Below are 25,628 nucleotides of genomic sequence, written 5' to 3'. Positions count from 1 at the left end.
CCTTAACTTATTTTCTGTGAGAAGTCATAGGATTAGTATTGCCTTGCTTGTTCCTGCATTTCTCTGGAATCCAAACTGATCTTCCCCCTGGTCAGCTTCTACCGGTTCTTCCATTCTTCTGTGTGTTAAGTTGCTCAAATCTGTAGGTTCTGCCTCATAATCTCTCCAAACAAAAATTCGTAATTATCAAAGATAAAACCAAAGCTCCTTCCACTAATGTATCATTTGTCTAATTATGTACCTGTCTTTTATGACATATATATGATATGAAATTCTACATGTTATTATTCCTATTTGTACTTTAGTGAAATCAGCCAAGATGTTTCAGTAACTTTTCAGCAATATGTCTATTTTCTATATATGTATGTATAAAATTATATTTTCTTGTGCCTAATTAAGTAGAAAACTGTTTTTGTTACTACAGTCATGAAGTTATGTTGATAAGAAAGCATCTAGCCTTGATGAAATATTACTAGTTATATGTGTCTTTATATTGTATTTATACATGAATGTAAAGATGGAAAATTTTATACTTTTTGTACTTTGACAAGTCCAATATCATGAATGTGTTAAAATGGGTGCTAAATCAATAAATAAATAAATAAAATAAAAATAAATAAATAAATACAATTTATTGCTGTTTTTGTGAAATGTGCATAAAAATGACTGTATTCATAACTGCTAATTCTCCATGGTTATGCCATGACTGTATATGTGCCGAAACATCCAAATTATAGAAGTGCAGTGAACTTGGAAGATGACATAATATTATTTGCTGGTGATGCCACATTTTAATAGAAAATATTGCTCCACAAAAAATCAGACAATATTTTGAAAAAGTTTAAAATGTTTGAGTCCTGGTTCTGACTGATTGCATTAAATCAGGATATATCAGAGACCCAAATGACACCACTTTGCACTAAATCACCACCGACTGCCATAAATTGATCAATTTTGAAGTGTAAATAGAATAACTCTAAACAACCAGCAAATAATTGAGGCTAATCATGTAAATTGCTTAGTTGTAAATAAGAAAGGAAATTTAAATTATATAAATTAAGTTATTAGTAACATAGGTATTGCAGGGAATATATTATTTCACTCTACTTACATGCCAGCCATGAAGAAAACTATCACTGATATTTCATATACAGCTACTAAAATTATATTGTTTTCTGAAGGAACTCAAGTAACATACTATGAAAAATTATTGGGAACCTGTGTTTTCCAGTAAAAGTGGCATAACATACACTGTATCAAAACCTAAAAATACTAACTGTTCCATCACATTACTTTTTTATTTCAAAATACAGTATTTACCAGAGTACAAGCCCACTCTGAATATAAGATGACCAACACCATTTTTTTTAAGAGGCTCCTTGAGAACATTTTATTTTTAACATATTCTGATTAACCAAAATTACAAACTATCTTATGGATATGAAGTATCTGTCTAAAAATTTAACATTATACTTATTCTAAACTTATTCTATATATTGACTGTCTATATTTCGATAACACAAGGAGTAATAAAGTGGTTTATACTAATTTTTATCTTCACTTCCTTTTTCGCATACTATCTAAGCCCCTCTTTAGGAGATACCACCTTGTGGAAGCACTGTCCAGGCAGGTGGAGACACCTGTGTGTTTGCAAGAAGCTGAGGGCTATATTTCCAGTAGCACAGCTACCAGCAGGGTCTCTCATGCCAGGCAGGCCTCAGTGGATGGGCCAGACAAAGAGTGTTCCACAACACCCTGTCTCTCCCATACCCAATCCCCTAGTCCTACCCTATGTCCCCAGATAGCCAACCCAAGGAATGGTGAGATCCATGCTGATGGTTGTATGGCACATGGGAATATGTGTCTTTAATGGAATCTCAGGGATACCAGGCAACCTCCCTGAGTACTTAGCCTTCCACCACGAGGACTGAATATATCACCACTCTAGTGGGACTAAAATGGAGAGAAAAAATAAAAACTGAGGAATATGATGAGACCTCAGACATCCAAACATTGGAGTTGGAACCGAAGGAAGCTGTTTCCGCAACAGCATCGGTTGATAGACTAGTCCAAGATGTAGAAATTGATATGGAGAAGTTGCACCTGGTCAAGATTAAATCCTTGTGTGGCCTCAGATGAGAAAAATTATCTAAGATCAGAAACAAAAGGAAGGTAAAGAATTGCTTCCTAAACAAAAATGGAGGAAAAACAGGGATATCCAACAGACAACATCACCTCACAGCAGATAGAGCTTGTAAAATGGCTTTCTTCAGGAAGACTGGGGGAGACACAAGTCCAGGATACAAATTCAGGGGAGTCTATCTGGACAACAGTGTTCTTATTTTTGTCTTTGTAGGGATGAAAACAGTGGATTGGGTTAAGAAGATTGTGCCCAAGTTATCTCTATGGGAGGAGGTGAAGCGGCTGGTCAAGACAGTGGCTAAGCTCTTCAAGACCACAAAGATATCAATTTAGGTTCCAAAGCTTGGAGGGTAACCATTTGAAAGGTTGCACCAGTTGTACCAGACAGCCAAACCCTTGTGTGTGTGTGTGTGTGTGTGTGTGTGTGTGTGTGTGTGTAGAGGGTGAGAGGAAACCAGTGAAAAATCCATGGCACTGTGGGAACAGGGTCTGAGATTGTACTTGGGTTTCTCACAGGCTACCGTCAAGGTTATCAAAGACATCGGAAGCATCCATGGTGGCAAGATGGAGACTGGGAATGTTGCAGATAAACTTGCATCACAGTAAAGGAGAAACTGGCACCCTGGGTCATCTTCTGAGAAGACAGGAGATGAATGTGGACCTGATCCAGGAACCCCATCTATATAAGGGGGGATTTCTGGCCTTGGAGGAACTGAAGGTAAGTTGCTTTATGTTAGAAATCTAAGGAACTCCAGAATAAGCATTTAAGTCAAAGGTGGAATTTCATTCATGCCAGTGGCAGACTTTTATTCCAGGAACTTAGTGACCATTAGGATGAAACAGAAGCAAGAGGGAAATTGCATTGGCCTTAGCTTTCCTTCCCAACAAGAGCTGTACTCCTTCCCAGGAAGCAAGGAGACTGGTCAACAGGTGCTCACAGAGAATGAACAACTGCTGGTTGGGTGTGATGCCAATGCCCACAACTTAGTATAGGGAAGCAGAGACACCAACAGCAGAGGTGAGTACCTTCTTGAATTTTTACTCAAAAGCAATCTGGATGTCCTGAATAGGGGGAGGGAACATACATTCAGGAACAAAAGGAGAGAGAGAAGTAATTAATTTAACATTCAAGTTCATTCTAATGGGCAGCTTTATCAAAAAATGTGATATGGTGTTGGAGCCATCCTTATTCGACCACATGTATATTACGTTTGAGGTTAAAATGGGTGCTAAACAGACTATGGCCTATAGGAATCACAGAAAAACAGACTGGGACTCATGTAGGAAAGACCTCAACTCACACTTATCTGAAGTCAGAACTTTGATAAGGAATCCTGTAGATTTTGAGAAAATGTTGGACACAGTGCTGTCTGCTTGGGAAACTGTGTCCTTGGGAAACTCCCAAATCACCAAGAACTGCACACCCAGGAATGTATCTTGGTAGAACAGTAGCCTGGAATTGCAAAGGAGGAAGGTAAGAAAATTGTTAAGCCTTTCAAGAAGGAAAGGACAATGTGCAAAGTATTTGGAGGCCCTTGTCAAATACAATCTTCCAATTAATCAAGTGAAACTGTCATCCTGGAAGGTATTATGTGAGGAGGTGGGAGGTACAGCTAATTGTGCTAGACTTCACAAAATTCTCACCAGAATATCAACTAATCCAGGAGGTATTATAAGCAAGGAAGATGCTGAGTATACAAGGACAATGAAAGAGAGGCTGGATGTGCTCCTCAAGACTCACTTCCCTCAATGCACTTTGGCACACAACATGGATCAAGATTCAGTCCCTGAGAGGCACTGGTTTACAGGTAATCAAAGGGAGAACTGAGAATATGCCAGGGAATGTAGTGATTAAAAAAAAAAAAAAAAAATCCAGTGGATAATGGGAATGTTTCAACCATTCAAGTCACCTGGCCAAATGGAATCTTTCCAGCTCTTCTGTAACAAGCATGAGAGACTTCAATAGACTTCCCTGTACGCTATTTAGGTTTAGACTAGCAGCAGAAATCATTCCTAATACTTGGAAGACTACTTGCTTTCATTTCGAAGCCAGGAAGAGTTGATCATACCAAGACCAAGGATATGAGACCAATCAGTCTGCCCTCCTCTCTTTCAAAGACATTAGAAAATCTGGTTAATGTGCACATTAGAGAAAGGAGGCTAACTAAAGTTCCTTTACATGTAAACCAACAAGCATATCAGCCAGGCAGGTCATGTGAAACAGAACTCCTCCAATTTGTCGGGAAAGTGGAAAATGCACTAAACTTTCAGGAAACTGCTCTCTGCATCTTCCTGGATATATGAGATGGCTTTCATCATTAAGAATTCATGGTTAGAGATGCAGAAGAATGTGGTACTGTGACCACTGTATGTACACAGATTAAGACTACACTGATCAGAAGGAAAGTAGAACCAACTGTGAAAGAAGAAATGGTGGTCAACACCACCACAGTGGGTTTGCAAGGAGGAGTTCTGTCCTCACTACTGTTGAACCTAGTGGTGAGTGAACTCATTGGAGAGCTAAATACTAGAGGCTACTTTTTCCAAGGATATGCCGATGACTTAACATTCTTCAAATTTACTAGTAGTGTTAGAAGTGTGACACAGTGTGCATTGAACATTGCGCAAAATTGATATGTGCTGGATATTGACCACTGGAATAAGACGTATGATAAGTCATGGGACTACAGTATGATGGAACAAAGAAGAACAGAAGGTGACTGATAAGGAGCTTGGCAAGGTGCAGAAACTGGACTGCTTTGCCATAAGAGCCAGAATTAGCAGGATGCCTGCTGTTATGACAGAGACCACACTGGACAGGCTCCCATTACATCTGTGGGTTAAAATGCAGGCAGTGGCAGGGGCATACAGACTAAAAACAAGAAATAACTGGATACCTTTAGCTGGTGCTCCTGCTCGCAGTGTGGTTTCAGTTGCCTGAGACTGCAGTCATGTATGTGAGTTGCATTTGTGTGTGTGTGTGTGTGTGTGTGTGTGTGTGTTTGTGCGCCTGTCTGTCTGTCTGTCTCTCTCTGTGTGTCTGTCTGTCTGTCGTCTGTTGTTGACAAAGGCCTTAATGGCCAAAAGCTTTATTTGTGACAGTATTTTTGTTGTGCCTATCTGTGACTCAGCCTCTCTGCTATATGGTGAGTGGCAACTTTCCTGTTCATAATATGGATATCTTTAGGATATCGTGACTCCCACACCAACATAGGGAATGCGGTAAATATAAGAATGGTCAGGGAAATGCCGGCTGACTATATAATAGTGTCTACAGTTATTCAGACACCCAAGCAGCTTTGAAACATGTATCAGCCCTGCAATGAGATCAAAGATCATTGCAGAGTGGTGCAGAATGCCACAAAGCAACAGAGTAAACCGGTTGGTGATGGTTAAATCAAAAGCATGAAACTGGATCAGAAGGCAACATGTATAATGCTGGACTGTGATCTAAAAACAAAAATATGGCAAGCTAATGATGCCAAAGCCATGTTTTAAGAAAAGTTCTGTGATCCTGGGCTTGAATAGGAGACAGACTAAAGTCATGGTAGTACTAATGACAGGAAATAGGAACTTTCAGAAATGCCTGCACATGTTGGGTGTACAGAAAGAAGTCCCTATGTCTAGGCTGTGTGTTGAGGGTAATGAAACTACACCACATCTAATCTTTCAGTGTGAAGTGTTGGAAATCATAAGACATGGAATATTCGGCTCATCAAGTTCTAAAGAAATTGTGTCTGATAGAGAAGTAATAAAGACCCACCTAATACTCTTTAAGGGTGCTGGTTGGCTTTACTAAAACCGCAGGGAATGAAATCGCACAATAAACCCTGTTTTGGTGTGAGCAATAGTGGGCTAAGACCGCTGTTGTTTTTATCTCCTGGTTCAAATCAAATTCAATCAAAATTAAGACAATCATCAGTCATATCACTATTTTTAATCATCACCACCATCACTGATACCACATTGCGCATAGCCAGTGGGACGATAGTTTCACATAATAAATGACAGGTGAAAAGAGGGGCAGAGTTTTCTATACCTGAGCAGCAGTGAAATTTGTAATCTTGGTTGGCACAAATATTTGGCTGTCTCATCCAAATAAGTTTTGAGTTCCAACGTTGTCGTTATGGTGGGACCAGAAAACACAACTTTTTTAACTCAAGGTGGATTTTGAATTTATATTGACATGAAAATGTGGAAATATTTCTTTGTCTCTAGCATACAACATGTCATCTGCCCACTGCTCTCTCATGGCTGGATAGTACCAGCACTTGAGATACCCCGTTTCATTCCCCTCACAGCTCACGACAAGCATTGCTAACATTGCTGTATTGAACACACAAGTAAACTACTGGCACCTAACTGCAGTTTGGACATGGTAAATGTTCACAAAACACCAAGCTAAGTGGAGTACATTCCCATAGTTGACTGCACAACGAAACACACTGCCCACTCCCCGCTCCCTTCCTCACATTCATCCTACAGCTCAACAAAGTTTATGCCACTGTTCTCCCTCCCACTCTTCTGAAGTCTTATAATTAAATCGGCACATGGCTTCAACTGCCAAATTTCATATTAATCTATTACAAAAAATAAAACATTGACCTCAGCAATAATAGTTTAATCTGTGAATGTTAAGACAACCCTGCATTTTTGAATGATGAATTTGGGAAAAAGATCATCTCATAACTGGGTAAATATGGTACATTACCTATATGAAAATTTCAATTTACAGTATAAGACAAAGAGAAAACTTTTAGTTGCAATGCACAGAGTTTCAAAATTAGTCCTCTGACACCACATCACATGTAAATACAAATTAGTAAATTAAAATGTATTTATATTCTTAATATGCAGCTTGATTCACTGAAGAGATTGCTTTATAACCTATTATTCTGCTGCAGAATTTGTCAAAAAATATTTTACTTATTGAAGAAGGAAATCTGTATATTTTATTGCTGAATGCAAATTAAAAACTGTACTGCATGGATTATGTTACTGCAGCCTTGTAGAATAATGTTTAGTAAGTTATCTAGATGTGTCTTCTGTGCATAATATTTAAATAACATTTATAATAATAAAGAAAGAAAAAATGCAGAAATGACGAAATAGTTCAGAACAAAGTAAGAAATCTACTGTGTTCAGTGCAATAAACAGAAGTGGTTCTGATTTGTAGGTATGAGAGAGACAAAAATGTCTATTTCATTACAGAATTGTGGTAAGGAAACAGTTATTATTCTCCTTAAAGAGTCTGTTTCAAATTCATTACAACCTCTGCAATAATCCCATAAGAAAACAGCAACATACTGCTTGTGCTTATCTGGACATAAATCATTGTAATTAAATCATTATCTTGCTGCTACGACACTTCATTGATGCCACTGTACAATTAGTACTGTATATATATCTGGAGGTTAATTCTGTATGTAAATACAACGTCCTACTTACTGTCCTGATCTAATAAGGGCCATCATGGCCTCTCTTATAACGGACCAGGGTCTCACAAATATAGTGACTATTATATAATAGTTATCTATGGAATAACAACTTTAATATGACAACTAGTATTAAAATGATTTGAGTGTCTAAAGTGGCAGTGTGAGTAAATTATTTTGACTATGAACTAACAAAGTTAATACTGGCATTACTAGTACTACTGCAGCTGCAGCCAATAACAATGATAATAGTAGTAGTAATAATATTGACAATAATAATAATAATATGACATTAATAATAAAAATAATAATAATATTGGCAGATATTATTATAGGTCTATAAAATAGTTGTTTTCTGGTATAGTGAGTTCTGGGAAAAAGAAAGTTAAGAAGACTACACCAGCTAAGGATACTGGGAAATGAGTGAGATCAGATGGAAAGATGGATGTATAAGGGTAACAACAAGTGTGTACAGGAACAATGGTAATCTTATTGCTGCATTATTACATATGTCATTACCTGTCTTCTGAAACTGCAGATGTTATTTAGTTCTCTAATACCCTGTGGGAGGTTATTCCAGAGTCAGGTTCCTGCTACCAACAAGGACTCTGAGAAGGTGGCTGAATGACGGAGTGGGACAGAAACGATTTTGGTCTGATGGGAATGGGTGGTTATACTATGTTGTTCACACAAGAGAGCTAAAGTTGAGGAGAAATATGAGGGAAAGAGCTCATTAATAAGCCAGTAGAGAAGATGGAAACCTCTGCACTTGTTTGTACGCAGCCAGAATAGCTCTGCATATGATTGTAAAATGTAATCAAAGAGTCAAACATCACGGATATAATGAACACAGGTGTTCATAAACAGTTCTAGGTGCTGTGAGCTTTCCTGAGGAAGGCCTTGCAGGATAACATCTCTGTAATCAATAACTGGAAGTATAAGGTTTTGTCCAAGTTTCTTTTTCAAGTTAAGAAGGAAGAGCTATTTATATTTTTGTAGGGTATGGAGAGATGCTGATGTCTTCTTTCATATTACAGGTACATGTTCAGTACAACTTAGATTTTCATCTATTATTAATCCTAGACCCTTTGCTGAAAGCAAAATGTTGATATTCATCCCATTGAGGGTAAAAGATGGTAGGGATTCCCAATAGTTCGGGCTAATGACCCTGGAATGACCAACCAGTACTGCTTGGGTTTTAGATAGGTTGAGCATTAACCCAATACCCTGTGCCCATTTTGATAGTGCACATAGGTCAGTACTGAGATTCTCAATAGCTGTCTTTAAGTTTATAGATTTTGCACTTAGATACAACATGTCCCTTGCATGCAATGAAAAGAATATAAGACCTAATACTGAACCCTGGGGGACCTCTGATACTACCTGCCTCCATTATGACTTTATGGTGCCGGAAATGATGCGCTGCTGGTGAGATGTCACATAGAGTGAAATCATTGCACTGCACTTGGCAAGAAATTTAGGCTGTTAAGTTTCGCAAGTAAAATGTCATAATCAACGTTGTCAAAGCCTTTGCTGACGCCTAACATAAGAAGCATATAATAATTGCCTCTTGTGAATCCATGGCAATCGTCAGGTCATTTGTTACCTTTACTAAGGCAGATGTTGTGCTGTGATATTTACAGAAGCCTGACTGGTATTTATTTACCAGTTTGTTTGTAGTTAGGTAGTTTGTTGACTGGTTATGGACTGTACGTTCTAAGGCCTTGGACTGTGTAGGAAGAATGCGAATAGGTCAGTAATCAGAGGGTTCTGTGGTAATTCCCTTTTTGGGTAATAGCTTAACTAGTCCCTGTTTCCAGGCCTCAAGGAAAGCACTTATGGTTAAGGAGTGGTTGAAGATATCTGTTATAGTGGATAGTAGTGGGTTAATAATAAGCTTCACAATTTGGACTGTTAAACCAATGGGTTCAGTAGATGCTGGTTTATAAGCACGATGACGTTTTTGACATTGTTGCAAGTAACATGCTTTAGACAGGGTTTTTTTTTGGCTACAGTCATTTATCCCTATAAAGTAATCAATGAGTCTCTGTTTTGTTTGCGGTTCAATTGTCATTGTAGGTAATGTGAAGTACCAGTTTAGTTCACGGCTGGGACAATGGGATCAGCTGCAGCTTTTACTTTGCCTCTGCCAAAACCACAGGACAGCTGGTATTTTTCTGTTGTTGGTTAATGTATGGGTATACCTGAGTTTTAAATTTCTCACAGCTTAATTGACTTTTTTCTGCTTCTGCTTGTAAGTAATATAATTTTCAGGTCTGTATGTTTGAACGACCGATGTGCAGTGTCTCTGAGATTCATGAACTGTTTTAGTTCTCCCATTAGCCAAGGTGCAGGTTTCCTTCTTACTTTCCTGGTTTTTAACGGGGCTTATTTCTCATATAGTTGAGTAAGAATAGAATGTCCCACAAGCTATTTAAGTAGCTGACTGTAGAATGATTCTACTGCCATCAACATAGATTTTGTGTAAGGACCAGAAGATAAGGTATGAGAAATCAGGCCTCATACAGAGACATATAGACAGTTGTTTTTCCCTCTTCTGTTTGTGAGAGGAACAGGTAAGAACTGATTAGTAGTGGTACAGGGTAACCTCCATCATGCACCATACAGTGGCTTGCGGACTATGTATGTAGATGTAGATATACCTCAGTTGCAAGTTCAGATAAATTAATGTGCTTGAAGTCTTGGTATGTAGTCAGCTGTAATTCCTTTCTGGGAAATTCTAGTGAGTATGTCATGAAAATTATGTCACGGATGACTATGCCGAGTGCAGATATTTGGGAAGTACAAATGACTCTGTTTGTGGATTTTGTTGCAAATATATCTATGAGAGTGTGACTATTGTTCACTTGATGGGTAGCAGCAAGATGAAGTAGTGACACATTTGAAGAGGAAAGCATCTGCTTAAATTTCACTCTAGATGGACTACTGTGTAGAAAACCCACTATAATTATATGTTCGTATATGGATTTGAGACTTGAAAGAGCAGTTTTGAAGCAGGCAAACCCACCTACTTTAGGGGGTTTGAAGAGGACACATATCAGATACTTTCTGATAAGGGATTTGATCTCTCTGAAAATATACTCAACTTGTTTATCTTCATTACTGTTGGATTTGTGTTGCATTTTTGGAGATAAATCAGAGTGTATGTACACTCTACTCCACCCCCTCATCGGTGACATCTGTCATGTCTTAGAAAGATGTAGCCATCTAGATTTATTGAGCTTGTGGGAATACTTGGTTTGAGCCAGATCTCTGACAGACGTATTACGTGGATTTATGTGTCATGAAATATATGAAAACACTCGTCAAGCTGAGCTGGCAGAGACTGGACATTTGCGTGTGCAATATGTAGCTTAATCTGTTTGGGTGTGAAGTTTGCAAGGATGCCACTTGTGGATGTTGACAACACTGGGCCAATGAGGGTGGAGTGCATTCCAGAGCACCACTCTGGAGAAGTAGAGGAGGTAGGAGAACAGGGTTCCCAGAAGGGGAGAGTGGTAGGTCTCTTCAGGGAGAGCGGTGTGGGGATTGTGGGTAAGGCCAACCAGTCTTTGAACAGCCGACTAGAAGCAGGAGAAGGAAAGCAAGATAAATAGAAATAAAAACAGAGTGTATCACTAAAGATTATAATGATGCATAACAGCAATAATATAGCAATAAATTTCTAAATAAAATGGTAAATTAATCATCTGAATAAGTGCCTTGCGAGAAAATTCAATAACAGTGGAAATAATGCACTATGTTGGCACTGGAAGGATGAGAGTTGAACTGAAAATTTATAATTAGTACTAAAAGCAGACCTAAACAAACAAATGACAATAGCACGAAACTATTTTAAGGAAATTTTGATACTGGAAGATTGAGAATGGAACAGAAAATTTATAATTAGTACTGAAAGTAAACCTAATCAAACTTACTTTCTTATCAAGAAATGGCAATATTAAAATTATCTATATGGCAATAACTGCACTGGCTCATCTGCACATTAACATAAGGTGAAAAAAATTTGCTTACTTGATCACCACAGAGACTCCAAATCCTGAATAATAGAAAACATAGAAAATGAGCTTAAAGAATCCAACAAATAATTCCATAAATGACATCTGTTGAAGCTCATTAATTTTGTTCTTGATGTTGGTAGGTGACAACAAAGCCAACGAGAAATAAACTGCATCTTTTACAGCTTGGATGCCTCTGCGAATTGGATCTTTTGCAGCCCTGAAATAATAAAAGATAAGAATAATTGTCACCACAAGATATTCAGAATATGTCCCTCAGAATATCTCACAAATGAAACAGAGAGAGTGATTTTTGTCAATTCAAAAATTTTCAACACTTAAATTCTCTCTACCAAAACTTTTATGCTAACATTCAGGGCCTACATGCCAGGTTGAGGCAACACCTTAGCATAAAAGCAGTCTGTTCCTAAAAACTGTTGAATGTGAGCTTCCCCCGTATAATGTCTATGCAACCAATGGGACTAGTGGGAAGGGAATCACATACTGGCTGTGGAGGGCCAGAGGCATTGGCCAAGAGACATTGTACTCTCTGGTCTCAGGTGAGCATGATGTCTCTCCTTTCCCTTCCCTCTCCTAATGATTTTTCAGACTTTGTTCCATCACTGACCGACAAATGACTTTCCTGACTGGCCAGTGATTTATTCACTGACTCAAGTGCACACTCTACTGAATACTGAACTGAAGAATATAAGCCATATTTTACCTTTTAAACTTTCTGTTTTATTTCTATATATTTCAGAAGCTCCCAACAACTCCCGCACCCCCACATTGTGAACCTCCTGGCAGACAAAAATTGAGTGCCATACTGGAGCTTGAATCTGGAACATCATCTCTTGTAGGCAGTGCTCTTACTGACAGAGTTATCTAGGGGCAACTAGAGATCTGCCCTCATAGTTTCACTTATTACTAGTACCTCTCTCTCTCTCTCCTACTTTTCAAACTTCACAAAAATGAACTAGCACTACTGGAATAAAGGCATATTGAGGAAAAATGACTTAGCCTGTCTAGGGTATCGTTCCAGAATGAATCTTTCACTACGCAGCAGAGTGTGTACTGTTTTTATCTTAAGGGGGGAGAATAAACCCATAATTGGTCCATCTTTACAAAAGGAAAAAATTCTTCCTCATTTTTCGAGATGATTTTTGACATCTGCCCCATGAATGTCTTTATCTGCTGCTTTTGAAAGGTCCTAAAAGTGATTCAGTTTGTGACTTTTATTAGCTGCCATCTTGCTTGGTTCTGCTATATCAGCCATATCTTGCTACTAAAATGCAAACTGTATGTACAGGCAGTGAACATAACACTGTATTTCCCAAATGTGCACACAGATTAAGATATTTGCATTATTTGTAAGCAAAGATATGAGCACCACAAGTAGCTCTCATACTGTTGCATGTACCAGCTCAAATTATTACCTCAAATTCATTAAGTACTGGCCAAAGTTATGAACAACAGTAAAAAAATGTTAGAGACTGTTGTGACTTGCTGATCTTTCAAAGTGCCGCCGTGCAGTTACGCGCATCCTTTACATGCGGTGCTGTCTGCCAGCCAAGCAGCAGCAGCGCCACCTAAGCGGCCAGCCAGCCAGCGGCCGCTAGACTTGGACTCAGTTATGATTTGACTGTTAAAGTGTACACACGTCTTACTCTGTTTACTTGATCTGTGACTTTCATGTATTGCGTCTTTCTTGAAATATATTTGTTCAACTTGAAGTTATAACAATTGGCGATGAGGTAGTGATTTTTCTTTTACATCGTTGACCCACATGTTTCCATGGCTACTTTAGAGCAACTATTGCAAGGTCTCATAGAACAGTAAACGCTTCTCACAAATGCGATTCATGATTTTGTGACGACATCAAATGCGGGGCGTCTCTCATCGTTGTCTCTACCTCCCTTTCCTCCTTACGACGAGATGGCGGAAGACTGGTCTGATTACAAAAAACGTCTTCAACAGCACTTCTTGGCATTTCATGTCGCGGATGAACAAACATGTAAGTCTCTGTCCCTTTCATGGATTTCACCTCAAATATATTGGTTGTTGTCGCAATTGGTTCCTTTGAAAGATCCTGCATCTTTGTCCTTTGCTGAAATGTGCTCACTTCTGTCCGTCTATTTTCAAAAGCAAACACATGTGGTAGCCTCTCGTGTTGCCTTTTATCATTGTCAAAAACAACCGAATCAATCCTATCACGCTTGAGCTACTGAACTTCACGGTCTCAGCAGAAAGTGTCAATTTGTTACTAAGGTTCACAAAGAATCCTACGCTGATTCCATGGTACGGGATGCTATTATCCGATTGGCGCCCGACAAAGAAATTAGGCAACGTGCCCTTCAGTTGGTAAATCTGACTCTAGATGAAGTCCTATCCATCGCTCAGTCTTTTGAAATTTCTCACGCCGCTGGAGCGCAAATAGAGGCATGCGGCGATGTCGGGGAAATACTACCTCTGTGCGATGTTGACGAAGCATGTGGTGTGTCCCCGCCGACCGACATGGCCACAGTACCGCAGTACGCTCCCAAGTGCAGCCTCGGCCTAACCGTAAACAAACCTCTAAGAAACTGCAGCAAAACCCACGGCAACTTCCTTCATGTCTGCGGAGTTTCACGAAACATTCACAAGAAGATTGTCCACAACGTTGGACCGTGTGTCACAAATGCAAAAAAAAAAAAAAAGGTCATGTATCATCCGTTTGCAAATCTGACCGCATACATGATGTTCATGAACATGATGCTGATTCTGATTCTGTGTTGTCTGTCAATTGTACTTCTTCCGTTTCAGGGAAGTTATTCCTCACTGTCCAAATACTTGGTCGAGATTTCTCTCTTGCGACAATTTGATGCTGAGGTATCTTACAAATCTGTCGTTTGCACTGTGTCCCATATTTGTGGTCGACCATAGTAAGGCGGAGAATCTTTTTGGTTTCGATGCCTTTCACGTTTTTGGGTTCTCCATAGATGACTCTGTCAATATTGTCTCTGATGCTATTCCTTCTGCTTAATTGGATTCCTTGTCGATGACATTTTTGTCCTTTTTTTCTCCTGGGTTAGGCCGTGCAAATGACTTTGAAGCTCATATCATGCTCAAACCCACTGCTCGGCCTAAGTTTTTTCGGGCTCAGCCCATTCCTGTGGCCTTCCGCGATCAGGTCAAATGGGAGCTGGATCGTCTCACTGCTTCAGGGGTCTTGCTTCCTGTCGCTTCCAGTGAGTGGTCCTCTCCTGTCATTGTTGTTGCTAAGCCAAATGGTGATATTCGTCTCTGTGGCGATTTCAAAGCCACTGTAAATGCTCAATGCCTTATCGACACTTACCCTATGCCTCGAGCTGAAGAATTGTTCACTAAACTTGCTGGAGGCCAGTATTTTTCTAAACTTGACCTGTCAGAAGCTTATCATCAACTTCCTCTCGACGCTGCTTCCCAGCAGTTTCTGGTCCTTAACACGCCTTTTGGCCTCTATCAATACTGACGATTGCCATTCAGGGTTGCCAGTGCCCCTGCTCTCTTTCAGCGATTCTTGGAACAATTATTGCTCACTGTCCCTGGGTGTATAAATTACCAGGACGACATTGTTGTCACTGGCTCCACCACTGACGAACATCTTCAAAATCTCTGCACACTTTTTCATGTCTTACAGACTGCCGGTCTAAAGTGTTATCTTCAGAAATCAAAATTTTTTCAGGCATCTATCACGTACTTTCAACTCGCTCGGGATGGTATTCATCCGCTTCAGCACACTGTCGCTGCGATTGATGCCCTTCCTCGCCCTACATCTGTTAAGGAACTGCACGCCTTCTTGGGGAAAATAGCATACTATCACAAGTTTTTACTGTCTGCTGCTTCATGGGTCAGCTGTTGCATCTCCTGTTGCATAAAAACGTGCCTTTCCACTGGTCCGTGTCATGCGATGCGGCTTTCCAGAAATTGAAGACTATGCTGAAACAGGCCCTGTGCCTGGCTACTTATCGACCTGGCCAACATCTTGTTCTTGCCACGGACGCCTCTCAATACAGCATTGGTGCAGTCCTTACACACCATTTTTCTGACGATTCTGAACAACCCATTGCTTATGCCTCCAAAACGCTCACGGATGCCCAACAAAAGTATTCTCAAATTGAAAAAGAAGCTTTGGACATTATTTATGCTCTTCATAGGTTTGGTGTTTTTCTCTATGGATCCAAATTTCATCTTGTTATGGATCACAAACCACTTGTTTCCTTGTTTCGTCCATCAACGTCACTTCCTGACAAGGCTGCACGCCACCTCCAGCATTAGGCTCTTTACTTGTCTCGTTTCAATTATGAGATTCATTTCCGGCCGACGGCTCAACATGCAAATGCTGATGCACTGTCTCGCCTTCCCATGGGTCCTGATCTGGCATTCGATAGGGACGAACTTTTGTGTTTCCACTCGGATGTTGCCGAGCAGTGGGTTGTGGACGGGTTCCCCATCATCGGGGACTGGCTGGCGGCTGCTATGGGTTCTGACCCTACCCTCTCCTGGGCTTTACGCTGTATTCAGAAGGGTTGGCCAGATCGTCCGACCGCTAAGGCTTCTGATCCGTTGTGGAACTACTATGCTTTGCGTTACCGCCTCACGGCTAGGGATGGTGTTATCCTCCTTTCCAACGAAAAAGCTTCACCGCGTGTTGTGGTACCTGCGTCTTTGCGTGCTTCGGTCTTGCGCCTCCTTCACCAAGGGCACTGGGGTGTCTCTCGCACAAAATCTCTGGCGCGCCGTCATGTGTACTGGCCTGGCATCGACTCTGAAATCGCATACATGGTCGCTGCCTGCGGCCCTTGTGCATCACAGGCCACTGCCCCAAAGTCATCTTTGTCACCGTGGCTTCGCCTGAGAAGCCCTGGGAGCGTATTCATGCTGACTTCGTGGGACCTTTTTTAGGTACTTATTGGCTTCTCATTATTGACGTCTACGCTAACTTTCCTTTCATTGTCCGTTGCACGTCGCCTACCACCGCGGCAACCACCAATGCTCTAGCTCGCATTTTCTCTTTGGAAGGCCTTCCCTCTACTCTTGTTACTGATAATGGTCCGCAATTTGCCTCTTCCAATTTTGCAGATTTTTGTGCCCGTCATGGTGTCATGGCCCCTCCGTTCCATCCACAGACAAATGGTGAGGCTGAACGACTGGTCCGCACATTTAAGGCTCAGATGAGGAAACTCCTGACTTCTTCAGCTGATGATGCACTTCTCCAATTTCTGGCTTCTTACCATTTCACCCCCATGGGCGACCACAGCCCGGCTGAGCTCTTACATTGCCGACAGCCCCGCACGCTACTTCATCTTCTGCGGCCTTCCACCTCATGGCTGCGGGTGCCTGCACTTGGCCGGTTCACCACCGACGACCTTGTATGGGTACGGGGATATGGCAAGAGGCCAAAATGGAGTCCTGGCTGCATCTTACGACACTGTGGCCAATGCCTGTATGAAATCCAGATGGACATGGGTGTTGCAGTGCGTCATTTGGACCAGCTTCGGCCTCGTGTGCCGGCAATGCCTGTTCCGGATGCCGCTACACCACCTTCGGCTCTACCTGACACTCGGGATACCGGAACCTCTCATTACTCACAATGCAGTCCTCTCACCATCATATCGGTGCCAGCACAAGGACTGACGCCACCAGGAGATGTGCCCATGCAGGAACCAGATGACCATCATCTGTCGGAGCAACTCTACTCACCTCCTTCTCCTACGGACGCGGACACATCGCCCATGTCTCCTGTTATAACAACCGGACTTGCCGCAACCGGCAGATTGGTGCACGGGTCCCCAGCAGATTCGACCCCCACGTCTCCTGTCATCTCGACCCATTATCATCGGGGACACTTCCGTTCGTACGGGAAACCTCCTCCTCGAGACTTTACGGCCAGTGAAACAACACCTATGGACGTTAGCAATCTACAGGCCACTTCCATCAAGACCTGTGCAAAAACTTCAAAGGGGGGAAAAGTGTTGTGACTCGCCGATCTTTCAAAGTGCCGCCACGCAGTTACGCGTGTCCTTTACCTGCGGCGCTGTCTGCCAACCATGCAGCAGCAGCGCCACCTAAGCGGCCAGCCAGCCAGTGGCTGCTAGACTTGGACTCAGTTATGATTTGACTGTTAAAGTGTACACACATCTTACTCTGTTTACTTGATCTGTGACTTTCATGTATTGCATCTTCCTTGAAATATATTTGTTCAACTTGAAGTTATAACAGAGAGAGATGTTATACACACATAGAGACAGAGTATAAGTAAATTTGATGTTCTCAGAACTACATAAAACCAAAATTAACATTGAGAAAATGCAGATCAATCGAATACTATTTCGTAGTCCGACAGGGTACTTACCGCTCTTCGTCTTCTTCTGTCATGTAACTGTATGATGCTTCCCTTGCCTTTCCAATTGTAGAGCTTTCCTCACTTGCCATTAAACCACTTGCATGAGTCATTTCAAAGATGGCATCTTCACAGAAGTTCACAAAGGCTTCAAGCTTTTCTTTGTCACCACCCTCAGTGACAATTGAGTAAAAGAATGCCCTCTTTGACTCCTGTGGAATTAAACAGAAGCAGGATTAAGAGATGGGTAAATTATTAATTTAACACACCTAAAAAGTATCTCTTTAGTATCTCTTGCAACTAATGAACACATGAGAGCTTTCAGCATAGTTATATTTTACATGGAGATACATACTAGATCTCAGATAATATTTTAATCATATATATAAAATAACAACCTTAATTTGCGGTTTCTCCCACTGTTCAATATTTGACTCCTTTATTTCAAAGTAAACTCTTTCAATTCTCTTGCTGCCACCCAATATCTCTATGCGTCCAAGATACGGTTCAAAGTAATTCAATACACTTCCAGCTGTTTCCAGAAAACGTGCCAACCTTAAAGGTGGATAGCAAAAGAACAAGTTAAGAACAAATACTTTTAACTGTCACATGTTACAAAAGGACATAGAAGCTATGAAACAGTTAACTATGATGAGTGAACAATTGTGGCTGCAACCAACTTGTATTCCTGTTTGCACCCAGCATCATAATTTTAGGCACAGTTACTTTCAGACTGCAATAGTCATTTATGATACAGGGTGTCTCAAATAGAACACATAATATTTTATATTTCTAGTCACTGTAAACATAAACAGTTAATGTCAATATGTGATTTACAAATGGAAATTAGAGAATGCAAACAAGAAAGAAAAAACAGTGATGATGCCAAGCATGCATGTGCAAATGAATGGTGGACCATACCATTCTTGCAACCAAATAGATAATCTCACTAGTTTCTGACATTCTATTCTTATTCCTAGCTTCTATACTAAGGAACCCCTATCTTCCCTTAGATGGACACACACACACATCCTGGATTTCCATTGTTAGATAACAAGTAATTTTATCAGAAGCATTTTTATTTTAGAATCTACAATAAACAAATTAAACAGACTTAAGTAACATACATACCTTGGCTCATTGGGCATATGCTCTGACAAGTTGGTTAGGAGCACAGCCAGGTTAAAGCCGATTTCTTTTGCAGGGTTGTGAAATCTTTCAGTGAATTCAACGTAGTCTATTTTCCCATCATGATTTGTATCACAGCACATTAACAAGAAGTTAATCTCCTCACTATAACAAAATCAAGTCATATCATATCTGTTTTCATTCGGTGGGAAATAGGTATAAAATTTTTGTCATATAGTTAAGTAACTAATTTGCTAAACAGATGTAAACAGAACCTTATCAGGCCAATTCAAATAAGCTCAGAGCTTAGCCAAAACATGACGATTTCATGAATATGTGAAATTATAAACTATTTCAGTTACGCAAAATCAACAGTTTACTGCACTCTGAGGAATTTTATTTATGCACTTGAAAAATTTACAGGACCACAGAATCAATGCTAAAACAAAAAAATTGATTTCAAAAGATCCTGGACCTCAGTCAAAAAAATTATGTTTCATTTTGAACATGAGTGAGAGAACTATTCTGAGAATTGTTGGGAAGTCATGGCATACACATCATAGGCTACTAAAAGTGCAGAGACTGCTTTTGGAAGGTTCACTTAAATAAGAGAGTTGCAACTTCCTGCTGATGGCCCTTGAGAATGAGACACCAAACCATCTCAGGTGTTTTTTTAAAAACGAGAATAATCTCACTGTGGATGCTGAGAAATCATAGGAAAAAAAATTTGGCTACACTACAATCTTAAGGATATTCCTGCTGTTTGTTGGAAGCAAGATAAAGTTTCCTGCCAGTGCCTATGTCTTTGGCATTGTTTAGAATGAATGTGATGACATGCTGCCTATTTTTTTCGAGAAAGTAATGTGGCAAATTAGGTTTTTGTGCAATACTGCCACTTGAGAGGCATATGTGTTACAGCAGAAGATGGTTCTCCTGAAGAAATGAGCCACTTAGTGCAAAACTGACTCTCTGTCAATGTTGATGTAACAACCTTTCTAAACTGTGCAGGGTGCATCATTCCTGGAACCTCCGTGGCCTCAGCATCTGCTAGACCCTCTCCCCCACCTGCCTTTACTCCTTCTCCTGTACCTAGGAGGAGGAGTATCCTAGCTCATCGATTTCTTACCATCTGTTTCAGTCCCCTCTCCTCCTGCTGCTTCCTTCTTCCACCATGTGTCACTCAGTGTACCCATCCATCAATCCCAGTCATGTCATGAAAAATGTGTGTGTGTGTGTGTGTGTGTGTGTGTGTGTGTGTGTGTGTGTGTGTGCGCATGCCCTTCTGAGGATTTCTTCCAATCTTCCAAAAGCTAACAAAGTTTTCATTCGTCTGTTGACGACTCAACATGTCTGCTATTCAGTATGTGGTCTTCATTACCCCTAAATTATTTACATTCTGCCAGAAATTTCCTTACAATTTATTTACAACAGTAATATTATTTTTACACTCCTGGGATAACACAGTAGCAAGAACTGCTTATCATAAGATAATTAGTGCAGGGGATCTGTCAGCATTAAAAAAAACAAAATCAGATATGTAGATAAACATGGAGAAAAGACTGATGGTATGCTGTCACTCCAACTCATGTCTTGCAGTATAAAAGTTCGAACAATATTTGATAAATGCAATTATTTGTATAAATGCAGTTATGATTATTGTGATTACTGGTATAAATGCAACTATTGGTACAATGGAATACCAAGAAAATGTTGTATGATTTACTTACATGGTGTAGCTCTTCTGCTGTTCCATTTTCTCCCTGAATTCCCTTGGAGTAACCCATCCATCATGATTGATATCAATTTCCTGTAACATCAACAAGCAGTTTTAGTGCAAAGAACATGGTACTTAATTTCCTTAAAACACAGAGACAACAAAAAGAGAAATAAACTATTCAGGCTCAATATAAACGGTGTTTCAAAAAAGAATATACTTGTTACAAAGTACTATGTTGTCAAAACTATCAATTGCTTGGTTATTGGAGGGACAAATACATTGTCTAGTTTATATTCATTGCTGCTAGGCGTCAGTCATTTTCTGTTTGACTGATTACCTACACATGATGAAAATGGCTACTCCGCAGCAGAAATCTTTTTGTGTTCTCAAGTTTGCAAACTGTAATTCCATGATTATAGGGCAAAGATGTTTCAGGCTGAGGTACAAAACTGATCCTCTAAATGGATGGAGCATTCACAGATGGTATCGACATTTTGTAGATACAATATATGTTTGCAAAGGAAAGACTCCTCGTCACTCTCGTGTTTCCAAAGAAAATGTCACGTGAACTCAAACTACTTTTCAATGTAGTCCTACAAAATCAACCCATATGCCAGTTGGGAGTTATAACTGCCTATAACAACAATTTGGCATGTTTTGAGATGTTGGTTGGTTATGAAGCCATACAAGTAACAACTGTTACAGGTTCTATGTCACGACGTCAAACACAAACGTGTCATTTTCTGATAAGCTTCAGAATGCTACTGATAGTGATAACACTTTCACACAACAGGTTCAGTGATGAAGCAACTTTCACCTTAGTGGGAAAGCAAACAAACACAATGTTCAAATTTGGGGCCTACAGAACACACACTGAACATGGACAAGATTCAACCAAAGTCAACATGTTTTGTGTGATATCCCATTCATCTGTTAATGGCCCATTCTTCTTTGATGGAAACATGGTTAATGGTCAGCAGATTTTTGTTATGTTACAAAACTGAATGTTTCAAAGGCTGAATGAGGACAACTTCATTTTTCAACAAGATGAGGTACCCGCTCACTGGAATCGCCAAGTGGGTGAATATCTGAATAAAGCTCTATCAAGCCGTTGGATTGGTTGTCAAACAGCCAACAACACAGCACTTCTCAGCAGGCTGGCAGGTCAACCAGATGTGATGCCCTGTGACTTCATCCTGTGGGGTTTCATTACGGGACAACATATATTTATTTTTATTTATTTATATAATAGGGAAACATTCCACGCGGGAAAAATATTTATTTATCCATCTGTAGACAATAAATATTGTATGAATGTTGTCCTAAAGTACATGTAAATTTATGGGAAACAATCTGTGCAAAAGGTACATAAAAAATTTTACATTAAGTAGTACAAAGAATAATACATACAAAATTGTACAAAAAAATGTACAAGGAATAATACTTGGTCATACAAGACACAGTAATAAACCTTTTTATACATGTATACTAACAGTATTGTAACTGCAAGGTCTGTTTGCCCTAAGGCTTTACTTTTGTCTTCCCTAAACAGGAAGCCCTTATATTCACTAGAATAATTCAGTAAAGATTTTACCACACTCAACAGCTGTCCATCATATTTAAAAAAATTAACAGAAACTTTAGGGGATGAAAGACAGTGTTTTCAGTTTTGCCTTAATATAAACATTTCAGAATTATTTATTGGCCTAAATAGTCATTTACTGAGCAAAAACATTGTTCAAGTAGAAATTCTTTAAATTCTACTTTAAATCTGTTTTTTTCTTCTAGCTTTCTGATGTTGGCTGGCAGTATGTTGTAGAGTTTTGTACCCATATGACTCACATGGCTTTGTGTGTGTGTTTTCTTTTTGTTTGCTGAGTATGGAGTGCTGCACTATTTTGAGGATTGTAGTTATGCAAGTTGGCATTTGTCTGAAAATCTGCAAGGTGGGCCCTAACAAATGAAACACATCTGTATATATATAAGGAAGATATTATTAGTACTTTAAGCTTGTTGAATAAGGGTTTGCATTGTGTCTGTGGATGACTGTGTGTTATTATTCAGATAGCCCTCTTCTGTAACAGAAAGATTTGTTTTAGATGGCAAGTGGTGAAACCCCAAAATATTATTTCTTGTGTTGCAAGAGACTGAAAATACCCAAAATATGCCATCCTGGCACCCTCTGCAGTACAAACATTTGCAGTAATTCTAAGAGCAAAACAAGCTGAATTAAGTTTCTGCACGAGTTTCATTACATGATCATTAAAATTAAGATTTTCATCTACATGAATCCTCAGCAATTTTGTTGATACCACTCTATCTATGGCCTTGTCACCCAAAAACAGATAAAGATTTACAATTTGACGTATTTTCCCGAACTGCATATAATTTGTTTTATTTACATTTAATGTCAACCAGTTTGCATTGAAACAACTGTGGACATTCTTTATTATTTGATCAGTACTTGTTTCCAGTTGCTTTGGTGCACCTATTATCACATTAGTGTCATCTGCAATTAGTATGGCCTTTGTTGCTCCATCTGAGGGGTGAAAGTCATTTATGTAGACAAGGAACATTAAGGGACCTAGAATACTGCCTTGCGGCACACCTATTTCCACTTTTTTTTAAAAAAATCTGATACTAAATTTATTTTGTGGTTGGAGTAATCTGACATCAGTCCTACAATCAGTGTTCTGTTTTGTAGGTATGATTCAAACCACTTTTTCCCTGTCCCATGAATACCTAATGCTTCCAGTTTTTCTAAAAGAATGCCATAATTGACAGTGTCAAATGCTTTGGAGAGATCTAAATTTATTCCTGCTAAGCTGTTGTCATTTCTAGATTTTTGATTGTTTGTTCAGTGTAGCACATTAGTGCTGTTTCTGTATTTTTACCTGCCTGGATGCAATGCTGATTTCTATTTAGTAACTTATGGTCATTTAGCTATTTGTTGATTCTGTGCTTCACTAATTTTCTTTTATTTTGGAAACTGCTGGAAGGAGGGATGGTGGCCAATAGTTTTCTATCTTATGCTTGTCGCTGTTTTTGAATAATGGCTTCACTTTTGACAATTTCATCCTTTCTGGAAACACTCCTTCGCCAAATGATAAGTTGGCTATGTATGCCAAGAGCCTTGCAATTTGTGCAGCTGTCATTGTTGTGATATAAACAGGCACCTCATCTACTCCTGCTGACATTTTAGGTTTCAAGCATTTTATTACTTTGAACACTTCATGTTCATCTGTTGGATGTATCCTCATGCTACAAGCAGCTTTTGGAAATCCAGGTTTTTCTTGGTTTGTAAATTTCCAGCTTAATGAAGTTGTTGCATTTATGAAGTAATTGCTGATGTAATTTGGCAAATCTTTTTTTTTAATATTGACATTTTCTGCATTTTTGAGAATGATATCCTGATCTTCACATCTCTTTCCTGTTTCAATCTTCACAATACCCCATATGGCTTTCGATTTGTTGTCAGAGTGTCTTATTAAGTTGTCATTACTCATAAATTTTGCCTTGGCAATTACTTTTTGATATACCCTCTTGTAATTCTTAACATATTCTATGAAATGTGGATCTGTAGATGTCTTCCATTTAGAGTCTTCAGAATTCCACAAGAAGTTTTGATGCCAACTGCGATCCAAGAACTTGGCTTTGTATTGTGATGTGACATGATTCTTGAAAGCTTCTTTGGAAAGCACATTTCAAAATATCGCATGAAAATTGAAGAAAAAGTGTTATATGCATCATTTATATTTGTTAGAGACAGTGCTTCTGCCCAGGACTCACTAGTTAGGATATTTGTAAGTTTTACACAGTTTTCAGTGGAAAATTATCTTTTATACATGAAGTACACTTTTTTCTGTTGCAGTGGCGTTGAAGGAATTTTCTGTGGATTGTACATCTGAAAATACTGGGTGATCAAAAAGTCAGTATAAATTTGAAAACTTAATAAACCATGGAATAATGTAGATAGAGAGATAAAAATTGACACACATGATTGGAATGACATGGGGTTTTATTGGAGGGAGGGGCGGGGGGAGGGGGGGGGGGAGGGAAGTCCGACAGATGGTGCTGGACAGCAAAATGTCAGTGACCAGTGACTGCAGATGACAATCATGTATAAAAGGAGCTGTAATGAGAGAGAGAATCAGATGCGCCAGCAGTCGCAGCATGTTGACGTTACCTGAAAAGGCGTGTTACGATCCTATCGCCATAGGAAGGGGATTCGAATGGGTAAAGGTCCATTGACAAATGCAGCTGTGGCGAGAATGATTTTGAAGTTTGAAGCCACACGTTGTTTAGACGATAGACCCTGTAGTGGCCGACCGAGCACAAGGTGTAATGCTGCTGAGACAGTTCAGGAAGAAACGGAGACTGTAGCGGGTTCATCTATGCATGGGGAAGTCAGCGCTCATGCAGTCACACATTGCACTGGCATTCCATACACTCTTGTTTGGTTGGCACTGAGGCGTACCCTCCGATGCTATCTGTGCAAAATCCATCAGTATCATGAACTTTTACCTGGCAATTTAGTGAAGCAGTGGGCATTTGCGGTGTGGGCGTTTAAAAAGATGGTGGAAGATGACGATTGGTTGAGTAACGTGTTGTGGACCGATGAAGCTCATTTCATGCTCCGAGGGTCTGTCAATGGCCACAACTGCAGAATTTGGGCTACCGAAAATCCTAGAACTGTCATGGTAACTCCATTGCATGACAAGAAAGTCGCAGTATGGGCTGGATTTACCACATCTACCGTTATCGGGCCTTTTTTCTTCAAGGAAAAGTGCAGGTGACACCTGTATATAAGAAGGGTAGAAGGACGG

At 39.8% G+C, this 25,628-nt stretch overlaps 1 protein-coding gene across 1 annotated transcript in view; it reads right to left on the bottom strand.

The window, feature by feature from the left end:
• LOC124776932 (ryanodine receptor) overlaps positions 1-25,628 on the bottom strand; it is a 694,095-nt gene that overhangs the window by 49,112 nt on the left and 619,355 nt on the right. The window contains exons 88-92 of the mRNA XM_047252151.1: positions 20,813-20,892; positions 19,089-19,250; positions 18,356-18,512; positions 17,970-18,169; positions 11,613-11,816 (exon numbers count right to left, since the gene is read on the bottom strand). Of these exons, the coding sequence (XP_047108107.1) occupies positions 11,613-11,816; positions 17,970-18,169; positions 18,356-18,512; positions 19,089-19,250; positions 20,813-20,892 (803 nt within the window). The remainder of the gene's footprint in view (positions 1-11,612; positions 11,817-17,969; positions 18,170-18,355; positions 18,513-19,088; positions 19,251-20,812; positions 20,893-25,628) is intronic.

This window comes from Schistocerca piceifrons, chromosome 2 (assembly GCF_021461385.2).
Source record: "Schistocerca piceifrons isolate TAMUIC-IGC-003096 chromosome 2, iqSchPice1.1, whole genome shotgun sequence".
In the NCBI taxonomy this organism is placed as follows: domain Eukaryota; kingdom Metazoa; phylum Arthropoda; class Insecta; order Orthoptera; family Acrididae; genus Schistocerca; species Schistocerca piceifrons.
The sequence above is the reverse complement of the archived record's forward strand: the minus strand, read 5'-3'. Positions and strand labels throughout refer to the sequence as shown.